Source organism: Amblyomma mixtum, chromosome 5 (assembly GCF_055824585.1).
Source record: "Amblyomma mixtum isolate Tamu chromosome 5, ASM5582458v1, whole genome shotgun sequence".
Classification (NCBI taxonomy): Eukaryota; Metazoa; Arthropoda; class Arachnida; order Ixodida; family Ixodidae; genus Amblyomma; species Amblyomma mixtum.
This window is the reverse complement of record NC_143016.1, coordinates 42,598,262-42,621,570: the sequence shown is the minus strand read 5'-3', so window position 1 is coordinate 42,621,570 and position 23,309 is coordinate 42,598,262. Positions and strand designations below refer to the sequence as shown.

The 23,309-nt window shown below is 46.5% G+C and overlaps 1 protein-coding gene across 2 annotated transcripts in view; it reads left to right on the top strand.

The window, feature by feature from the left end:
- The window catches only part of LOC149341914 (uncharacterized), a 40,463-nt gene that overhangs the window by 2,707 nt on the left and 14,447 nt on the right, over positions 1–23,309 (top strand). The window contains exons 3-8 of one of the 2 annotated variants that reach the window (XM_089544208.1): positions 877–1,049; positions 12,400–12,510; positions 16,484–16,546; positions 19,730–19,816; positions 21,400–21,515; positions 22,618–22,716. In XM_089544208.1, coding sequence (XP_089400334.1) covers positions 877–1,049; positions 12,400–12,510; positions 16,484–16,546; positions 19,730–19,816; positions 21,400–21,515; positions 22,618–22,716 — 649 coding nt within the window. The remainder of the gene's footprint in view (positions 1–876; positions 1,050–12,399; positions 12,511–16,483; positions 16,547–19,729; positions 19,817–21,399; positions 21,516–22,617; positions 22,717–23,309) is intronic. The other variant, XM_089544209.1, reaches the window with a different exon arrangement.

Here is a 23,309-nt window from a genome sequence, read left to right as displayed (position 1 = left end):
AATGCCTAACTCCTGCATGCTTTACGTAATCTCAATTAATTTATTGCATAGTCCCTTTAAACAGCGGCTCAGGCGGTCAATGCCCTTCTTATATAGGCACGGCACTGTTTTTTTTGTTTCTTGCTAAGGAGGTTGTGCTTTTACCCTGTCCTGGTTACGACGGCGACGCGATAAAATGCAGGAACGGGCGCCTAAGAGCTGCGCTCTAAAAGTTCAGCTGAGCTCTGCAGAGTTCCGCTTGTCGAGTGCGGATGGAAGTCTCGAGCTGAACCCTCTGATGGTACACATAGTTTCTCGTTTGCTCTTCTTCCTTTTGTTTGATTTTTTTCGTTGGTACATACCCAGTGAACTGCACTTATTTTAACTTTCAATGCGCTAAAGTTCTTTCTTGTGTCTACTGGTACTGGGAGTTGTCTGGCTCACTTTAAGACCATCTCGGCTTAAATATGACACTGCTTGCAGGCGCTCATGACCCAGCAAGCAGTAAAAAATTTCTATCGATGCGCGGACTGTCTGGAGCACTTTATTGACCATCGTGAAAGTACCAAAAGTCAGTTTTCATGGCGTAATGTCATTTGGTTTTCTTTACGAATCGGAGGTGAGTGCCAGGAGAATTTCAATACGGGAATTCTCCTGGCTGCCGGCAGAATAGACACTGCCTAAATTCTTGGTAGGTGCGACCATACAACATCAAATCAGTTTTTGTCTGACTTGATTGGTTTCACTTTTTTGTTTTATTTGAGTTAGCGATTCTTATTGCCTTAAGAACGTCAGTAAAGAAAATTTTACGAAATGTTGAATACAGTTCTCTGCGTGGGCCTTTGTGCACGCTCAATATATGACAGTGAATGGGCCCACTGTTAAACTACCTTGCAGAGAAAGTTGCCAAGAGCACGGCCAAGATCCGCCAGCAGTTCGAAGCCTTTACGACCTGGCAGAAGCAGCTGGACAAGGCACAGAATGCCCTGAAGGCGGAGCTGGCCATGGCACAGCTGATGCTGGATGAGAAGACTTCGGCAGAGGCTGAACTCCGGAAGCAGGTGCAGGAGGTACGTGTCGAGTGGCATGCTTTCTCGGAGTACTCTGGTCAGCCTCACTCATCCTGGTTTCCTCACTTGCCAAACACCTGAACAAAGGGATAACACAGCAGTGCTTCTATGGTATTCCAGTTTGGGAAATGATTACAGTTGCAATTTTTTTTTCTTTTAATTAGATCTGTTCTTATCGCTGGAAAATGGGTGATTTCAGGGTGGCGCGTGTAAAAATATATTTTCACATAAATTAAAAAATTTTGCTTTACTGCAGTACATCACTGTGTAGCTAAGAGAGCTTTCTTTTTAATGATAAAGGATAAAGCGGGACATGTATTGCTTAACCGGACAGTGGAGCAAGCTAGCGAGCCACGGGCTGACAGCCATCCAGCGGGACCAAGACCTCACCTTAGACCACTTTCTACTGGTGAATAAGCATTTTCCAGTCCAGTGCAATCCATGCGGCAGATGAAAAAACTGGATTCGAAACTGATGTGCAGTTCTTTTGCAATGTACTGGATGGTTTACTTTGTGGAAACTATGGGGGACAGCCTTCCGCCCCGCACTCCCACTCCGCAGAAGCAGTGTTTTCGCTCGCTAACCGCAGAGGGGTTCATGCTCGAGGGAAAAAGGGAGGGACGACAAAGCGTGAACACTCATATGCTATTTATTACACTTGCAATTAATACGTAGAGCAGGCCAGCTAGCTACAGAACATCGAGGCAATCTCTGAAATGAAGGCTACGTGAGAAGGGCTTCCAACACCGTCTGGGGCAGGGCGTGACTTTAGCGGTATCGGTGGCAAACACTTGTACATGCCAACAATAGCGGCCTGGTCCTCCCGTGCGTGCCACTTTCTTGGTGCAAAGCCATCCCGAAACATTCGTTGGGGAAGGTGACAAGAGCGTGCGTTTGCTGTGCTCTCTTTGCTGCCTGGAACCAGAAGTCCAGCAGCAAGGCACGACGGATCTTACGTGCGCCTGCTGCAGAAGGTGATGGGAGCATGTGTCTGCAACCGCTCACGACTCTGGCTGGATCCTGAAGCGATTCTCACCGGTTGCGCTGAGTTACGCGTAGCCTTCGAGGTGGCGCTCCCGTCGCTGCTTCCGCTTCCCCCATGCGAGAGATTTCCTCCTCGCCCAGCTGGTGTTGCCCTGACGCACGATGATAAAGATGGTTGGCGGCATCGAAATGGGGGGGTAACAGGTTTTCCACAATTTGTCCTGAAGCAGCCTGGATCGCTTAGAATGGGCCATTTTGACCGATTCTTGTCAAATTAAATGATTTGAGTAGGCAGAGTAGAGAAAGAGTTAATGCACTTTTTTATAGTATATGGCGTACTTCAAGGTGCACTAAAGAGGAACCTGAAATCACCTTCGTGGGAACTCAATCTACACTCTCCAAGCATTGTTAAAAATTTCAAATTATTGTCCTGCGTGGCCGATTTCCCTATCAAATCGAATTAAACGACTTGTCTCCTGCCTTTATTCTTGAACTCACCTTCAAAAAGAGGAGGAGTCAGCCAGCGCGTGGAGTTCCTTGGAGCCAGTCACGTGGCGGCTTCGCTTTCACTTTTATTTTGTTTTTTAGGCTTCCGTGAATAAATAGTTTCAGTTGCAGAGTACCACAAATTAGGCCCGTGGAAGTAAAAATACTAATGGACTCCTTGCTTTCGGCGATCGCTACCTATCACTCCGCCAATGGCAGAGTGGCAAGCCACCATGTGGCTGTCTGAAAGGCACTCCTAGCATTGACTGACTACTCTTTTCGAAGGTGAGTTCAAAACAGAAAGAAAAAACAGATGGGAGCCGGGATCTTTAGGGGAAGTCGGCTGCACAGGACTATAATTCGAAGTTTCTTGGAACGCTCGGAGCTTGCAGATCGAGTTCCCACAGTAAAAAGACGAGCTAAGAATCCTCTTCAGTTCGCTAGGCCAGGGGTTCTCAAATTGGGTTCCGTGGCACCCCGCTGTCCTTAACTCTTTATGAGGTGCAAGCTGTGTGAATGTCTCACATGCATACAAAGGGCAAAAATGCACTCAGAGTGGCTCTAGAAATTGAATGACTTCACTTTCAAGCTTATTTGACTTCTGTTTTGTTGACAGAAAAGGGGCACACATTTGGACGAATGACTTTGTAAACATGCCTGAAATGTGGTATGTGTCCGTACTTCAGTCTTTTTGTAAGAAAACTTGTATTAAAATTGAAAATTACATCAAGAAGTACAGTTGACCCCACTTATAATAGCCACAGTTATCCACAGGATCGTTTTTCAAGGGCATTTAAAAAATTTGCGTGTCGTGGAAAAATTGCAGTCTACGCCGAAAGCGAAACTGTAGTTATGAAGAACAAATTAGATGGCGCCACATCACCGTAACGGCTATAATGAGGAGCTTCGGTTCGCACAAACGGATCGGAAGCAGGAAACTGAACGTACAGGCCAGCGTTCTGGGCTCTCGTTGCACAGTTTGAGCTTCGAAACAATACCTGACGATACAGCATTGTAGTCAGGGTCTGTGCTAATCGATGCATCAAAAATAAGTGGTGCAAACGCAGCAGAATTTCGTGCAACGGGGTTCTTTCAAGCGAGCGCCATTCCCAGTGATGACGGCTTGTTCGGAGCTCCCGACGCCGCACCCCCACAAAAATTGCCGCTTTTTGGCAAAAATGTAAACTAAGCAGGAAATTTAAGTTCAATGTGTGAACAACAAACCGAATGTTTCATTAAGTCCTTAGTGGCCGCGGTCGCGCTGCCATAGCGCTTCGAATTTTTCGATCACTGGCGATTGAAGCACAGTGGCACAGTGGTAACGAAAGAGTTAAGGCTTTCACCTCACTGCACTTTAGGTCGACAAAGTGCCCCCCTGAATTTTTTTTGCTGTTAGAGGAGCGTGCAACCAGGCATGTTTCATGAGGACGATGCACGTTTTTTGCGTTGTTTAGCCTAAGTTCAGCCTTGACAGAGCAGAAAAATAGGAGCTCCTGCTCATGCTTGAGCACTTTGTGACGCACCGCGTGTTGCATTCTCTTGACTGTTGTGGCTACGGCCTTCTCGCCACCGAATGAAAAGTGTAAGATTCAACCACCGGACATGGACGGGATTCATGTGCTCAAGATGTCTGAGCATCAGTGCTACATACAGCACATGATTATAGCAATTGACACACCATGTGGGGATGTTCGGGTTCTGGTATCTTTGTTCGCCACTGTGGAAATGATCAAGGCGGTATGCATGGGACTGACGGTGGTGTGCATCGGAAATTTCAAGCACAATTTATGGACCAAGAAACGACTGAAGACGCTGTTGACCATCCGCATGATTGGACGCATGTCGGTCTGTAACAATGTGTGTGCTGTTGATCGCACAGACAGCTGGACATGATTTCGCCTGGGGTGACTTTGTTAGGTACGGAGCATGACGCCGGCATTGAGAAGTGATACACTGACGAAGCCATTGTACGCGAAGTACGAGCACTCCCTGACTGCCTAAAATCTGATGAGGCCACCGGTAGCTGTGAACGCTTCAACCGCTATTAGTTAAATCGTGTTCCTAAAGTAGCTTGTTGCTTGTCCTCGGCGAGAAACATGACTGCTCTGCAGAGCTTGGAAAGCATCGCGAAGAAGCTGGTGGGCACAACAAACTTTTCTAAGAAACAAAGTCCAGTTTCGTTGGACTTCATATTTCTGGCTGTAAAATAAAAAGTTCACTTATGACAAGCCTCGGATACTGTGAACGCAATCTGCGTGACAGTCAGGTTCGTTATAAGTGGGCTCGACTTTATTCGAGGCAGTTGACTGTTGGAAAAAGGCTCAAAAGCCGGAAACTGAAAAGTTTTTTCATGCCAAAATTGTCCGCTTTAAACTGTACAGCTGCGCTTGTAAAAACTGGCAGAACACTAAGGAGACCTATTAGCGCAAGATAAGTAATTCTCGGTGGTTTTTATGGGGTTCTGTAGTCTTCAGCATGCAAAAATACAGTATGTAGGTGCACTGTTGTCGTTTGCCGCCACTTGAAGAAAATGGGATGTGTCCCTCTGTCGTATGCGAGGTTAAAAGTATTTTGGGTCCGCAGAGCACCTACGTTCATGCGTGCGACAACCCTCGCTTTTCTTCTACCCTCTAAACTTCAGGATGCAGCTCTTGGGCGCCCATTCCTGGCTTGCATGGTGGCGGCAGTGTAACCAGCAGGACTAAAACTAAGTGAAGAGCACATCGAAGGATGAAGGGAGGGTGAGAATGATGAGGCAGAGGAGGGGTTAGCAGTGGAAGAGAGAAAAAGGCAGAAGCGTAAGGTGTAGGGAGGAGGACGAGGGTACGGTGGTGGGTGCAAGCGAGAGGAGCTGCACTCAGTTTGTGCTGGCTGTTGCGTAATGGCTCCTCCTAAACGCATTTGCAGGTAGCTGTGATGCTTAGAACGTCAACCACGACCACCTATGCAAAAGCGACTGCGGTGAGAGCGGTTGCAGGCAGATACTGTATTTACTCATGTATGACCCGCCCCTGTGTATAACCCTCACCCCATAACTTTGAACACCACGAAAAAAAAAAAGAAACCTTGTATATAAGCCACACATTTACCTGAAAAAATAAAAAAAATAAAATAAAGTGCTAGAAAGATACAACTGTCCGCTCGGTGATCATTTTGTTTCCAGAAAATTTATTCAAACGACCATCACCGTGTCACTGCTTATCCGATTCTCAATCGTCACCACTCTCACTGCTGCCATCCAAGGCTTCATCGCCACTCTCAAAGACGACATCGTCCTCTGAACCATCCAAGCTGTAACTGATGGCACATATTTTGAAGCTTTTACTCACCAAGTTGGCCGGTATCGCTTTCCATGCATCCACGATCCACTGGCACAGCAATGAAATATCGGGCCTTCGCACGCGTCTCGTCGGTGTGAGGGCGTAGAGGCTGTCAGCCATCCACTGGGCATACAGCCACTTCATGTGTGCCTTGAACGGCTTGTTCAGGCACACGTCAGGTACAGTTGAACCTCGATATAACGAAGTCCTACTTGCAGCCGAAAATTTCGTTACATCGCGAATTTCGTTACGTCGAGGTTCCCATGTTTCAGCTGTCAAAATAAAGTATAACTGGTTCAGGAACACTGCTTGTTGATGGGAACTTGTAAATCACTTATTGAGGAAATACGCAAGAAAATCGAGTAATAGTATCGCTAACAAGGGCACCGGATGTTTTTTTCTACATCAGGAGCATAATGAGTGATAGCAAACACCGCGACGGCATCATTTTTCTCCGTGTGCGCGTAGCAAAAGAACGAGCGCAGCGCCTAGTACTGAAAGCCGCCACAAGATGTCGCTACTGGTATCATCATCATCAGCATTGAACATTTGCAGCCGGGGACGCATCAGAGAAAAATAAAGAAAAATGTTCGCATCGCTCACGCCGGCGCGGTGGGATTGTGCTCGCGGATACTCCGACGTAGCGCGCGTGCGCGCGCGGCACGGCGACGTCACGTCCGCGAAACAGCGGCGCCCGATCGCCAGCGTGTTCGGCGGCTACCGGTGCGCTCTGACGGCGCCCGGCGCGGAATGCAGCCGGCTGCATTTCGCGCGGGCCCATGCGCGGGCCGCGCCGAGAGCGCGCCGAAGCCGCCCACCGAGAATGCACCGCGCGCGCCTCCCACGCCACGCCTCCCCTCTACCCCCTTCGCCACTCGCCTCCTCTGCTAGGGCACGTTTTTTTTTTTTTTTTTTTCGCCGCTCACCCGTTTTAAAGGTACGACCACACTAGCTCCACGAGTTTGTCAACACTGAAGACTTTTTTTTGTTGTTGTCTACGAGGACATCGCACGCAAAAAAAAAAAAAAAAACGAACGGACGCTGCAAGAAAATTCCGGTTTGCGCTTTCACGTTCAGAGTCTACAGCTCGCCAGTGGCGTCATGGCGCGGCGCGTCTTGAAACTTCCATGCCGCGGGCTTTGTATGCGCACGACAGATGGCGCGGCGGTACGTTCTCGCAGATTCCCACACTGCCGGCAAAATTGGCGCGTAAAAGGGCAAATACAAACTGCGTTTCGTCTCGGCTAAACTTTTAGCTCTCATTCGATTGTCAAGGTAGCTCCTGGCACATGCATGGGATGCGCAAGGACTTCGTTACATTGAAAGTGCGGAGCAAAATTACTTCGTTAAATCGCGAAAAAAAATACATGGTTTTCAATGGGGAAGTGATTGGGAAATGAAAAAAATGCGTTACATCGCGAATTTCGTTACATTGAGGTTCGTTACATCGAGGTTCGACTGTATTATTACGAGGTTGGTGCTGGTCTCGGCGAGGTGAGCCTTCACCGCATTAGTGCAGTGGCCTCGGAAGGAATCCAGTACGAGGATCGACCGGCATGCCAGCAAGGCACCTGGTCTTCGTTCTCAGATTACTTCAAGCTAGTAGCGCCTTGCGTTTGAAAATCACATATGGACGCAGTTTCGTGCCGTCAGCCAAAGCACATAACATGACTGTGCAGCGCAGCTTGTCATTTCCGCCAGTCAGCACGCCGACTGATTTGGAACCGTTTTTTTTTTCCATGGTCGTGTCCATTGGCATCTCAAAGTACACAGATGACTGATCAGCATTTCCCACCTGAGACAGCAAATACCTGTGCTCCTTCCGAAGTGCGATGACATATTTATTTATTTTATTTTGAACATACTGCAGGCTGAGTGCCTAAGCAGGAGTGGTATACATTTACATAAAATTCAAAAAAGCATGAAAGCACAAGTTACAAAACACATCAACACATTGAGTAGACCAGTTGAAGCGGTTATTACTGCACATAAAATATAAGCACAAAAAAAAACTGACACAATCAAAACCGACACCCAAGAACTCACAGGAGGCAAGATTTCATAGTCATTACATACTTAATTCCAGCATATCTAAAGACTGGAGGGAAGAAGCAGGCAAACTATTCCAATCTGCAATATATTAGGGAAAAAGGAGAGTTTGCATAAGTTAGCCCTTGCAAAGTGAGGCGTTAAAGAGGGGGCATGAGAGTGGCGTGTCTGCCTAGTGGTAAGAGGGCAAACGTAAGGGCTAGGATCAAGTGCGAGTTTGTGATTAAGTAAGAGAAATAAAAGTTTAAGATGGAGGAATTTTTTTCTTGCTTGAAGAGTGACAATACCATTTTCTGCCATTAATCCAGGTACCGAATCGGTGCGACCGTATTTGGAATAAATAAAACGCACTGCCCGTCTCTTGAATTTTTTCAAGTTGAAAGTTCAACAATTTTTCCTCGTAGGCATCAGGAAGCCGCTGGCACATGGTTGTTTGCCGCCACATAGAAAATCCATGTCTTTGCATGAAGCGCTGAAGCCCATCCACGGCTTGCACAAAGCTCGCATGGAATGTTCATTTCCTGGGCCAACTTCAGGGCTTCTTCCATTTGCACCATCTCAGTCGAAACAGCGTGGCCACGACTTCTCTGCTTCTTAATGAACTTGGCAAGCTGCATCTCGCGGGGGGGGGGGAACGGACCATGAAACACTCGTCTGTCCTGGTTTGTTGTTTCAAGACTTTTCTTTTTTCCTCCAGTCGCGAATGCACGACTCGTTGACGTCATGCTATCTCGCAGCAGTTCTATTGCCGATTTCTTTGGCAGTGGCTATAGTCTTTAGCTTCTCTTTCGCTGTGAAACACTGCCGCTGAGTTGCACTCATGCCGCGAAAACAAAGCAGGCAAACAGTGCAAACTGGGATGCAGTAAAGGAGGCTATGGTATTACCCGAAACAGCGCCTGACACTAGACTCAACAACGCTGGCTGAAGAAAACGTGGCCAGTGGCATGAGGAAGAATGAACACACTATGAGTGTGGATTTGGCTATGCTTTTCATTGGCCCCTCATCGGCTTGACAAGCGTCGATGGGGATGGCGGACTACATGGGGGAGGCCGCTGCGCATTGCCGTGAAGCCGACCCCCGCCCTCCCCTCCAAGACAAAAAATTAGCAGATAACCTGCACCTCCACTTTTTAAATGCATTTTGCGGGTTATACGCGAGTAAATATGGCACCTCAGCAAACCCTCCATTTCAAGTGGCACACATTGGAGGGTTTGTAAAAAAGGACGTACTGCCTTGCCCAAGTGAGGCGATTGCTTGCAAAAAGTTAGTGGGCCCCTTAATTTTTGCATAGGTATGTGGCTGGTTATGTTCAGTTCAGCGTAACATCTACCACAAAACTGCTTGTCGCAACTTGAGTTGGCCATGAATCGGAAGTAGAACCAGCAACCAGCGCACACATGTGCGTCATTGGGGCCATTCTTGGAGTATGCGCTGTTTACCATGGGAACGGGCATGCACTACTCTGAATGCACGTGCCTCTTGCCTCGTGGCCTGCTCCAAACGAAGGCACGTCCTTTGGGCTTCTGCATTCCTCCTTGAAGCAATGAGACAAGCATGTTGCAATGCATTCTCACATGGAGTAGCTAATGCGGGAGAGGATGCCACAACCGGACATGAGTTGCACTGCGCCGCTTTACACTTCTGAGGAACGTTCATTCATTAGAGGCCTAATGTGACAAAGCACCGATGCTTTGCATTGCACTCTTAAGAGTAGCTTACCGTATTTTCCGGTGTATAAGACGCGGCTTTTTTTCGAAAATTTTGCTGGTGCGTCCTATACAAGGGTGCGTCTTATATGCGAATTTTTCATCTTTTTTTGCGCGTTCATCGATTACTCCAGTTCATGCTCAAGCTTTTTTCACCTAAAAAATATCACTACCAATAACGCGGTTGTAACACGGTTAATACTTCAATACCGGGACCGCCGTGCGCGACATTCTAGGTGATCTATATTATGAAACGGCGGGGATGACGACTTCCGGGATCACAAACGCGCGGCTGTTTCGGAGGCCCCAAACAAAAGTAATGAGAAGCGCCAAAAGATGGTGACAATCGCGCTTCTCGCCATTGTCAAGACAAGCCGGCGTTCTTTTTTAGTCACCCTTTGCAACTTTTTTTTGCTCCGTGTACGTAGTGCATGTTTCAGCCGAGTTGCTTCCAGAAATGGGTGAACCTTTTGATAGCGCATCTGAAGATGAAGACTTCGAAGGTTTCAAGTAGAATAAAATGTTATGGACATATGGGGAGCTGTATCGTTTTTCCGTTCTTTTTTGCTAGAACGTGGACGAGTATGGCATGAGTGTTGCCTTTTTCGATCACTTAGCGTTGCTTAAGAATTGCTCACAGGTACGGTGCATTTCGCGATAGTCGCGCAAGCGTATTTAATTAAGCCTCACTGGCCTAACTGGGTAAACTGGGGTGCGTCTTATACACGGGTGCGTCTTATATACGAACTTTTCCAGTGACAGCTTGCATATATGGCAAGTGCGTCTTATACAAGGGTGCGTCTTATACACCGGAAAATACGGTAAGCGTCGTCCAAATTTTCTGCCTTGGTATATCGCAAAATCACGCTGCGATTAAATGTCGCATTAGGGAGAACCGTAATAGTTAGTCATGTTGTAGAGCAATAGCTCTACTTGATGCACCAACCCCCTCAACACCGCGGAACCTGTCCAGTGCCTGAATTTGACCTTCAGCCTAGCCAAGGTCAAAATGTGCCTAGATAGAAAAATGCAGAAAAAGGACTCACATCCTCAACTTGGAGTCAAACCCAAAGCAGTGCGAAAAGATCAGCCTCGCAGGATGCTGCGTGAGACCACAAGGCTATTGCCACAGCCAAACACGCCTCGTGTTAAACTCCACCACACTCTTGCGCTGTGCATTACAGAGGGTCATCTTCATCTACGTCCATCTGCACCGTCTGGTGGCACTGCCCGCTCATCGTCATCTCCGTAGCACAACCCGTTCTTTTGCACTGATTTGAATGTGGTAAACATTCTCTGCAGTTTCCAAAATTTGGCCTGGCCCACCCCCTGAAATTTGACCTTAGCTGATTTGGGCCATAATTGATGCCCAACCATAATCGAGCGTGCCCGATACAGTGTAGACTTCCAAATTCGACCCGGGCCATTGCCTAAATGCTATCGCTCAACTTCTGGGTATAACCTTGGTTAAACACTGCCTAACTTTTTTGTTCTCACTATACTGTAATTGCCTATAGCACACTGTTTCATAGTACAGGCAATCATTTTTAATTGAGTTTGGGCATTTTTTTATGGAGGCCATGCATCTTGCATGCTCTTTTTTGCGTGCATATCAGGCAGGAAGGAACGGAAGTTGAGACACATAGGGTGTCTTGGCACCTTTTGAAAGCCATTGGGGTTACCCGAGGCTAAAAAGGAGAACTCCTGTGGTAGGCATACAGCTGCTGTCCTATTTTTGTAAGCATGATTTGCATGTAATCATATTTCTTTGTTTTTGCTAGTGTTCTCTGCTGTCCCTAACCTTCGCAGTATTGTGTAAAGAAAGTTGTGGGAACAGTTTCTTTTGTGCATTCGGTGTTACTTTTACAAGCATACCCTTGCAGTTAAGGCTTTTGGCTTACTCAAGGAGCTTGAAAGATTTAGGTGATTTGGTTTGATGCTTACTTCCAAGAAAAGCAGGCCTTTCCAAATAAAATCAAAATACTGCTATCTTTGTTGTTATTTCTCATTGTCTTGTGTAACGTGCCTTAAATATGTGTTTCTTGGAGCTAAAAATGTTTTAGTTCTGGATTTCTTCTGGCTCTGATGACAAGCCTTTACATCTAATTTGGTAATAACAAGGCAATCATTCATTTTGCACACTTAAGCTTTGCATGCCAGTTGAAGATAACTTTTAACTTTTTCTTGCTGAAGATGCTGATGTAGCTCGTTTGCTGAAAGCGTCAGAATTAGCTGTGAATGGTTCTGTCAGTTCACAGTAACGGTGAATTACTTTGAAAAATAAACTTAATATACTGGCGTAGAAGAGATAAAAAAAAAATTAAACAAACTTGTTTGCATGCAAGCTCGAATAGGCCTTTCCATCGGGCGACGAGAGAGCTGAATCGCCTTGTCTCCGGGCTGATGCGAGCTGGTTCCCCTGCTGCTTCCACTGTGTTAGCATGGAGTGCACACAACAACCCAGCGAGCGATACGGCAATATCCAGGCAGCGCTTATTGTACAGGTCTATAGAATCTTAAGTTTGCACATTGCCTTCTCCTTGTGTTGGTCATCATTAATGGCACATTTATTTTGGTTTAATAGTGCACATATTCTTGTTTAAATGACTCCTGCATGCTTGCTAGCACCAAACTCCTGCTCATTGTTTTTGTGTTAATATGACAGTATGTTTAAGCTTAGTTGTGAAAGTGCATGCGAATGATTTCATTCATTCACTGCAGGAGCCGCAGTTTGTCTGGTGATTCAAAAGATAATTGGGCTTTGTTTGTGTCAAGTCTAATTGCATAGCTCTTGACATGCAGCTTGCCGCGGAACGCCAGGCTTTGTTGGAGGCGAACACAGCAGTTGCACAGGAGCGTGATGAAGCAACAAAACAGGCCGAAGCTGTTCAAGCAGTGAGCGTCACTTCTGAGGTGGCAAGCATTTTCATTTCTCACACCTGTGCTGTCCATGTCCCTCCATTCATGCAATTAGTCGTCATTTTGAAGCTCTTCTAAATGTTCACTTGCCCCATAGCGCTAAAAAGACACAGACTCAGGGAGACAAACAGGACGGGCGCTACCTCCCCTGTGTCCGTGCATGTTTAGCGCTATGGGGCAAGTGAACCGTCACCAACTCGCCCAAGCTTCCACTCTGGCAAAGTGTACTTCTAAATGTTGCACGGTGATGTGCAACTTCACTCTGTGATATATGATTTGTCTGGGTAATTCAGTTGCTCACTTGCATGATTTTGTTTAATGCAGTGATTTTGTACAAGGTGATTTATGCCAAATGTATGCGAGATTTTATGTGTAGTTCTGTGTTGATCACACCTGTTCTATAACCTGTCTCATGTAGAATGTTGTGCAAGTACCGGTGGCTTAGCAGAACGTCAGTTGTTAGAAAATGGTGTTTTAAATTTCTGTTTGAGATGAAACACATGAAATGTGCTGGCATTGATGGGCAGGAAATATATACAGAAAAGATGATGTGTGCAAGCTATTTGAGCCTTGCCTTCCGCCACTTACAACATGACAACTGGAAGTCACATTTGCTTTGAAACCCAGGAGGTTCCCAATTTGAGGGCCCATCTCAAAGGGCAGGGGCAACACACTATTGTCGGACTTCATAACTCAGATGAATGTGCATTGCTGTGTGTATTTAATGAGCTGCGCTTGTTTGGAAGAAGTTCGCACGAAGGTGGACCTTTTGGGGAAGCTGTGCAGTAAGAGTACTTCTGTACTGCTGCAGTCAAGAGCCCCTTTATATACTCTGACATTTAGTGGACGAGTAATTCATTTTGTGAGTGCCTTATGGTGTTTCAGGGTGTGTAGGCATAACGGCTGATAATATTAGCAGGACCACATGTAGCACGGTCGTGGTACCTACCTACATGGCGCCCCTCTCAGATGCCCTTCCAGTTGGACAAGTTATTAATCCTACAAAGCTCGAACTTCTGAGACTGCTTTGCACTGCTGTGCACTGCACTTCTAGCATGCCCACTAGCAGCTTTCATGTTGAGTGGACATTGTTGTTCATTTCATTGTAGGCTGCATGTGATACTGCTTGACTTCATCTCTTTGCAGAACTGCATGCAACGTGTTGTTCGCTTCCAGAGCAATACATTGTTGGAAATAAGCTTTATTTAGTAGGTGCAAGATGGGCTTGTTAGTGGCACTCCAACTGCAGAAATGGGGTACATTTCGTGCCTTGGTGAAGTGCAGCTGCTTTAGTTCATCTGGCATGCTCCACTAAGTCTTTTTAACTCCGTGTTAAATGACACGGGATTAGTCAGGTCCTTTGAAGAGCCAGGGCTGCGCTTTTTAATTCTAGCAACTGAGCGTGTTAGTACGACTTATATTTTTACTATATCAAGTTTATGAGAGCCGCAGTGTTTATTTCTTGCTCAGCACCTGCTTTATGTGCATGCAGCTCTAGATTGGGGGGTAGATTTTAGTTTTTATGCTTTACTTGAGGTTGATACTGATTGTTTTTTATCACAACTTTGTTCAAGTCTTGTTCTTTGTTTCTAGGCACATTGACCTCATTGCAGCTCTTGTAATCTCTTCTGTTTTGTGGCTGTCCACAAGTTATCTCTCAGCCTTTCTTCTGTGTTGGTTGCTTGTTCTGTCCTAGGAGCTACTTGCTCTCGTGTGCATTGTGTCTGCGTTGCCAAATGAGGAAAGGCTTCATCTTACTGACAGTCAAGCCCAGGTATATTGAACCCATGTATATGTCGAATTATCATTTACATCGAACTCTCAGACCATCTCCTCAGAAGTCCCATGCAAAAGTATACCACTATTGTTTGCATTTATCAAATTCACGATCAGTGAAACATGTGATATTGGTGCGGGCTCCACCACTGGAGTGAACGGTTCTAGTGTCGTCAGTCCTGTGCCGCAAGGGAGCTCACGTGGCTCCTATCGCTGTAGGAGCAGAGGGTTTTAGACAGAATTTCTGCATTTTTAAAGGCACAGGTTGTGTTTATTTCCCCTTTTAGCCAGTTCCTGGTTGGACATTTTGATCATGTTATGCTTCTGTCACAGTGGTTTGCTGAGCCTCAGTGCAAGGCGTACGTGACCAAGCTTGATGAGAGCCCTGATTTCAATCTGGAAGATGGAAAACTGCGAAAATCATTTATTTATTTATTCATGTTACCCCTGGTCGCCACGGTGACAGTGGTTATGGCGCTCGGCTGCTGTCCCGAAAGACATGGGTTCGATTCCGGCCGCGGCGGATGCATTTTGATGAAGGCGAAATGCTAGAGGCCCGTGTGCTATGCGATATCAGTGCACGTTAAAGAACCCCAGGTGGTCGAAATTTCTGGAGCCCTTCAGTACGGTGTCCCTCATAGCTTGAGTCGCTTTAGGACGTTAAAACCCCATAAACCATAAACCAATCATGTTACCCCTAAAGGCCCCCACTGGGAGGGTATTATGTAGTGGGGAGGGAGTAAAAGTTTTTTTATTAATGTGTTACGTTTTAAGAAGAACAAGTAAAATGGTTTGGTTTATAGGGGTTTAATGTCCCAAAGCGACTCGGGCTATGAGAGACGCTGTAGTGAAGGGTTCCAGAAATTTCGGCCACCTGGCGTTCTTTAACATGCACTCTCATTGCAGAGTACACGGGCCTCTAGAGTTTCGCCTCCACCAAAATTTGGCCGCCGCGGCCGAGATCGAACACGTGTCTTTCGGGTAAGCAGCCGAGCGCCATGACCGCTAAGCCACAGAACACAAGTCGTATTATAAAGGGAAGGAAAACTGAAAGCACAAAAATAATTTTTTTGTCTGTTTCTGCAGTGATATCCGATGGCAAACTATTTTACTCATTGATAGTACGATGAATGAATGAGTTCATTCATGAATTTACGCTGAAAATAGGCAAGAAAGCAAGTTCGCACTGTCATGTGTGCAGCTAGGATTTCGGGGAACAAGATTTCGTTCATGGAGCTGCTGCTAAACTAAGTGAACCTGACGCCCGAAGAGCTACAGTTTAAGGATTTAATGATTGCACATTTTAAGGATTTAGAGATTGAACTGTGTTATCCAAGGCGAAGTATTGTCACATCCACTGGCACAAGCCAAAACAGACTGGCCCATTTGATTTTTACTGCATCAATTTGGCTTGACATTCTGATCAGCGCTGCACCTGCCACGGGGGAAATTCTCTTTTCATTAGGGTTTAGTGACCAGTGACTGCTTCTCTCTGACTACTGGCGCAGCAGCTTCGGTATCATAAACGCCGGCAAGACATGCGCTGAATGACGGCTTGGATAATTCGTCACTGCACCGTTTTAGTGGCAGATAAAATTCACCATGATGTTCTGTGACATCTTGTTCAGGGAGGGGGGTCTTTGTTGTGAGAAATTTCAATTTAATGCCTCGCACGGTATGTCCTCACGCGCAATATCGAGTGGCACACCACTCTCCTGCAAGTGGCTCTTCTCAATATAGCACGGAGGAGAGTTACCGTGCAAGGCGGCACCTGGTGGCAGCAGTAGCGCTGCAAAGGAGCATAAGGAGGTGAATGTGCTTGTTCTTCTGCTCATCTTCCGCGCTGTCACGCTCTGGAGCCTGCTCTACAAAAGCCAGGCATGCTTCGCTGCCGAAGGCATTGCGAAAAGCAAGTGTACCTTAATTTGAATGAGGTTATTCCGTTTATAGTGTACTCATAGCAGGATTAGACATGCTGAGCAGGTTAGGCCTAGCGCAGCACCTATTCAGCGGTGCACTGCTGATAGGCGGAACTTGGCAGCGTGTCACTGTTCCTGTCAGAGCTCGCTTTGAGGCCACCGATAAGCTCTACATATCAAATTATCCTGCAGTTCCCTTTGATATGTCTACTGTATTTCTCTACACATGGCTGTCTTATAACATGTGCTGCTGCTCTCTTAATCCTTTTCAGGAATCGGTGAGCTTTTGTGATCCAGTGCCTGGCCTCCTGCCCAGCAAGGACAAAGCTGAGATGGTGGGCTGCTTTTCATCCCTCACACATCGAATGCTGCTCACAGGGGCTTCAAGCGGAATAACGGGCGATGAGGGTCTTAAAAGTAACGGCTAGAATCTGATGAAACATTGCACACAGATGCGTTTTCCTTTGCAGATGTCAAATATGCAGTCATATTTTAGCTGGTGGTCTTATATAAAATGTTCTTATGAATTATGCGTTATTACGCAGCTTGAATGAATTTTTGGATTGCACTTTGCTGCTTTTAATTACATGAATTGATAGGGAGAGAGTTCCCATACCCAGTGACATTTTTAGTTTTTCTCTAAAGACATGTCATCCTGGAAAATTATGTGAAGTACAAAGGATGGCAATATTTGACACTGCGACTCATTAAACTAATTGCAAATTATTATTTATACATGGCCTAAATAGAAAATGGTACAAAAGTTGTTTTTATGAAAAAAAAATCAAAAAGTTTCACAAGGCTAAGGAAGCCGACCAAAAATAGGAAAACTCCATTTGAAGTTTGACATTTTGAAGTTTGACAGTTTGACATGTTGCAAGATAAATGGTCTGTAGCCTCACAATCAAACAGTCGAACCCACTTATAACAATAACAATAACTTATAAGCTGTGGCACCGTCAGCGTTACCATGTGTTCTATGGCGGAATAAACCGCTCATAGCAGTGGTGTCATAGCACATTATTGGTTATATTAATTAAATCTGGTCATTGAGTATCTACCATAAAGGAAACAAAAACATGGAAACGCTACATCCGAACCAGCAAAACCACCCGACCGACATACCAAGCCCACGCAGTGACTGCGCAAAAGCGAAAGAACCAGTGACCATGCACTCGGAGACACCGCCACCGGGCGTGCCGAGAATGCTTGCTTGTCACGGCTATGCAGGGAGAAACAACAGATGCGTTCCCCTATGCAAAAGGCCCTTGCAGAGAAGAAAGTAGTGAGAATGGCAGGAGGCATGGAGGAAGGAAAGAACACGGGAGAGGCAGTTGCATCACATTTTTTGAAGCCGCTCCCCCTGGCTCCCCGGCTCCCCCCCCCCCCCCCCCCCCCCTACTTGGCCTCCGTCTCGGCGCGCTTGTGCATGCGTAGCAGATAATGCTGCAGGCGATGCCGCTGCGCCCAGTGTCACCATTGGCTGTGCCATCGGCCAAAGACTCCCAGTAGTCCTTGCGAAAGCGCTGGACTTCCGGCACACTTTGTGGCGTGCAGCTCGGATAGCGAGGGCCTCTCCTGAGCTTTCTCCATGCTACGTAGGGGGCCTTGGTGGAGCAGTCCATTATTAATGCTTCTGAGGGGTGCGCCGCTCGCAGAAAGAAAACGCCCTGGCGCATTTTTCTTTGTTTTTGCATTTTGAGCTACGGCTGGCCATGGCAGCATGTGTGTTATTCCATCTTCCCCTGTTCTTTGATAGCTTGGCCACTGTCCGCGCTTCGCAGATTTCACATGCTCCAAGGGCAGGTGTCAGGCAAGCTGTTGCATTGCTGCATTGGCCACGTGCGCCATGCGTACTCCCAGTCAGTCAGAGTGGCTGCCAGTGGGGTTTTTCTCTTGTCAGCTGTCACCACACCTTTGGTTCTGCACGCTCCTTGGATTTCCCAGAACAATTGCTTCTGGAAAACGGGCTTGATGCCAGTGATGCGGAGGTGCTCCCACGGCATTGTATGCGGCGTGTTTGGTCCCTGTTTTTGTAATAGTCGTGGAAGAAAAATACGACAGGCTTTATTTGAACTTCACGCCAATTATTCTAAAAGTGTTTGAAAACTTGAGGACGTATTTGATTCGAATAATTTTGGACATAAGCTATTTGATTGATTCGAATAATCGAATAGGAAGATATTTGATTCAGTATTTGAAATTTCCAAATATTTACACACCCCTGCTGATGAGGCTTGATCCGACTGTTTCAGTCAAATCAAAATTCACCTCAGTATTCCTTCAGGTAATCATAATGCACCATGTTAAGGGGTCACATTTTGTCAGCCCAGAGTGGTGGTGTACCTTGTTTTGCTGCATCTTTGTTTGTTTGGTGATACCTCTGGATCTTGCAGTGAAAAAAAGCAGGGATTGTGGCAGGGTAAGGTGGGTTCATTTTGTAGATGGGTTCAGCTATTGGCCCATTTTGCCATTGCAGTCCACCATATGGCCTTGACTGGTCGATTGGTTGACAAGGTGCAGGAGTACGAGGGGGTATCAAAAAGTTTCGAGACTAGCTCTGTTTACTAGTAAGTGCTTTGTTTATATACGTTTACACCACAACGTTTGAGCTGGATCTTTTATCTTTGGGAAGAAGGCGAAGTCCGCTGGAGCTAAATCTGCTGAGTAGGGTGGGTGCTGATGTGAGATGTTTTTTCAGGCAGTGAACAGTTCCACGAAGGATTTCACTGTCACACTTTTGTTCTCACATGCTGTTCCGGATGAAATCACTGACGTGGGAATTCATGTGGTCTGAATAGCATCAGTTGCACAGCTCCCAATGTATACAGACTGATGTCTTTTGACGCATTGCCTTATGACGGTTGGTGCTTTTTCTGACTGTGTGTGGCCTTGTGCTGCCCTCTGCTGACATTCTGAAAAACTTGTGTTGAAACTTTTTGGTACCTCCTCGTATTCAGTAGTCAGAGAGAGGTATTTTTTTGTTGTGAAAGCAACACTCCGACAGCCAAAGCGAGACCTCTGGTGGCCGCCATCGTGTCGTAGCTACGCTGACCTTGAGCCGCCGCTGCGCCTAGCAGATGGCGCGCCGTTGCCCAGCAACGTGACAGCGCGCTTTCGCTCCACCCCTTCGTTGTCACCTAGCAGCGTGATAGAGGGCGCTAGCTCCTCCCTCTCGCCAGTGCTCGCTCCGGGAGAGGAGGTGATGCCTCTGGATATATACTGGTGCGCTTCCGCTCGGCTGAACAGTCTCGCTATGGATAAAGCTAAGGAGAGAGCAAGAAGACAGACGGAGGAGAGGAAGAAGCAGCGTGCTTTCGCATTCCTTTAGGTCAACCACAGTTAAACCACAGCCAGTTTTTTGTCTCTGCATGACGCGTTAAACACTGATCTCTTGCAGATCAGCTCTGATAAGAGCTGGGCATGGAGACACTTGTGTGGAATTTCCTTGTGCCCTCATTTCTACCCACGTTGTGAGTACTCTTTATTTGCTTTTTCTTCCCCTGCCATTTGTACAGAGCCTGTCGCAGACCATGGTGAAGCTCCATGATGAGCAGAGCAAGACTGCTCAGCTCACCGAGAAAATTGAGCAGCTCACTGAGAAGGTGGGTTCCTTCCTGTCCATGCTTCATTCTCTTGTGTGGGAAAACCTAATAGGCGCAGTCAGTGCTGCCGGCATTCTGCTGGTAAGCACATGTTGGGTAGTCAAGTTCTTGGCTGCAGTGGCTGGATTCCAGTGGAGGCAAGGAGCTGAGTGAAGTAGGGAAAGGAAAGGGGGAACGGGTGCAGGACTGGGCATAGCAGCTGCTGCTGTTGTATAGAAGGCTTCATGCATTAAAGGGACCCTGGAATGATTCTAGTGCAGCAGATCTGTTGAGGTGGCCATTGTGAGCACAATTCAAATTTAAAAGCTCTGCATGGACCTTATAACTTGCAAGTGATTTTTAAAAATTGCTGCTCACAGTGGCTCACAGCAGATTAGGGCGACGTCTCACCGCACGTCCCTTTCCCCAATGACATCAGTGGGCAGTATGGGCGAGCCTCCTCATTGGGAGCGCCTAGCTGGCATGGGCAGGACTTTCTAGATGGGGTGCAGAGGGCTACAGTCCTAACCTGTTTTCTTTTCTTTTTTTTTTGCGTGTCAGCATCTGTGAATTGAGGGGGGCGAGGAGCAGCATTTTTAATCATTGATATATTTGGTGTTAATGAAGCTAGCTTATAAATTTTTTGGGATGCAGTGACGAGTCATGGAATACTGATCACTTGTGCGCTTTTTATTACGTCAATAATTACTGTTTCGTGGTCTCTTAATGCATCGGAGGCTTTGCTTTGCTGCACTCGGTGCTGTGGTGTGCATTTCTGACGTGTTGACTCTCAGAGGAAGCTCGCTTATTCAGATGCTACTGGTCTTGCTGCAGTTAAATTGGACAGGCTCGCGAAGGGAGGCTGCGTCTAGGTATGACTGATGTTGTAAGCGATTATCGAAATCGCTCTATTCAAACCTGCATCGCATGCTGCAGAGTCACCCACACACCTCTGGCATGCCTGCAGCGGGAAATGCGACGAAAAGCGGACGGCCCTGTCTCTGAGAACAGGCTGACCGCACAGTTTTGGCTTCACTTTTTTGAGCTTCGCACCAGCCTGCAACTGCAGCGGCTACCTTTGTTTAAGAACACCGCCATTTTGGGTAGGGGCAAAACAAAAAGCCAACGCGAGATTTTGGAGACACATCACATCATCAAAAACGGAGATAATTGTGTATCATAATCGTGTATCAAATATTGTATCAAAAACAGTATTGCTTCTAAAGCACTTTAGAGAACCTGTAGATAACTCGGCATGCAGTGACGGGCATTTTTCTTTATTTTTTTTCGGTTTTTTTTTCCTTATGTGTGATGTATCGTGTGTGTATTTGGTGGTATACTTTGTTGAAGGGTATTTATCTGTGTTTTTCCTGTGAATAAATCCGTTGCAAGTCCAGTGTCATCCTGTGTTCCTCTCTGTGTCTGCGTCCTTCTGCTGGTTTTTTTCGTTAGAACTATGTACCAACTGGCCCAGCTCTCTACCCTACTGAGTGCGTGTGTTCCTTCCTCTGTGGCGTCCGTTCGTCGGCTGCTGTTTTCCGGTGTGGTACATGGAGGCCAGGGGAACTTCATGTGCTCTCTCATTTTATTTGCCTCTTTTGCAGCTCGAGGCAGCATCACGGGCAGCAGAAGAGTCGGGAGCAAAGGTTGCTGCGCTGAAGCAAAAACTGCACGAGGCAGAAAGCAGGAATGCAGCCCTGACGTCGCAGGCTACTACCAAGTAAGCTAGTTTTGGTGGTGGTTCTTTGCTGTGGCTCTCGTGTTCAGAGTGTCACAGGTGTGGCTTTGAAACAAATGTTATGTGCTAAACACGTCCTCATGATATGACCAGCAGAAGTCACATGGTGTAGCATGCCTTTCATCCTTCACATAGACCTTTCCATTGCACGAGGATGATGTCGAGACGCCCTCTCTCTGAGCTGTTGCAAATTGGTTCCGCTGTCGATTCCACGTTGTTAGCGCAGTGTGCATACAACAGCCGAGCGAGCAATGTGGCGTTGCACAGAGAGCCCTCAGTCGAAAGATCTGCAGAGATTATTTTTCCGTACATGAACCTTGAGGGCGTTAGTCCAGGGCACACCCAACATCGGAAACTTATGAATCATGTAAAGTGTAAAGTTAATCAGAAACTTGTGAATTGTGTAATCTGTAATCTGTAAATTGTGTAAAAGGGCAAATTTCCTTGTTGCTTCTAAAAGTGAACTGAAAAGACATTACACTGTTTTTTCTGTTCACTTTTGTTAGTTCAAACTTCAGTCGCCCCAAATGTATTGGAGTCCCCGTGCGGTTTCAATCATCGAGCTTTTACAGTATTGCTTTCACTTCTGTGCCTTGCATCATGGAGCACTTGTTTTGTGCATGACGTGGCTGTTGCTTTCATGGCCTGTGGTCTTACAATACTGAGCTCTCTTGCTTTCTGGTGTGTAGTCAGTGTTGCAAGCACTTTCTGACTTTAAGGGCGGAGTGCAGAATACGTTTCCGGGGAGAGCCTGGTCTTGGTAAAAAATTTTTTATTAATGTATTCACAGTTATGAAATCTCCAGGGAACAGTTTGTGTTCTTTTTTTGTGTTACCAGCACATTTAACCAATGAATTTTTTTAAAGTTTTGCACGCACAACTGTGGCGTTTTTTTTCGTTCGGAAGTATAATCAATAAGCTACAGTTTGATGTATTGCAATAAGCAGTACATTCAGCACTTCTTGAAGAAATAATTTTTATTTTAAAACACTCAAAATTGCTCATTTTTTTTGCAGTAAGGACAGAGTTAATTGTATGAACATTTCCTGTGCCCATAAACGTTCTGCATTTATTCTACTTCCAGATGTGCAGAGCTTGAAACAGCCCTCCTTGAGAAAGAAGCCCTTGTCAGAGCCCTTCAGGGACAATGCGAGAGCAAGGTTGCCGAGGTTGACGACCTGAGGTGAGGATCTCTTTTGGGGATTCAAGTGACACGCCCTTGTTGGACTACTGATTGGTTCATGCACCTGAGGAAATTAGGCACTTGTGTTCACTTAAAAATGTTATCTTGGTGCGCAGAAGTCTCCCGGACATACGAAGCTAGGGCACAGAGGTGCTCCATTTGCCAGTGGATTGGACCTCTGTGTGAAGCATAAAGCAGAATGTGGTTGCTCTTCTGTGTGGCCTTGGAAGCGAGCAAGAGCCCATTAAAAATGCCTCTACGTCATTCACGTGCCACTCGTGTGACTCAGCGACTTTCTTACCGCTCGCATGTCCTGGAGGCATTTATTTATACAGTAATCCCTCGTTATAACGAAATCGCTTTACTCGAAATATCGCTTTATTCGAAATTTCTTCCGGTCCCGACCCAAACGCATGCATTTTAAGCCGCATTACTCAAAGCGCACGAAGAACCAAACAGAACAAATCACAATTGTGACTTGACTCTACTTGCAGCAGCCGCCGTGGTGGCCGAGTGGTTATGGTGCTCTGCTGCTGACCCTAAAGATGTGGGCTTGATCCCGGCCACGGCAGTTGCGTTTCAATAGAGGCGAA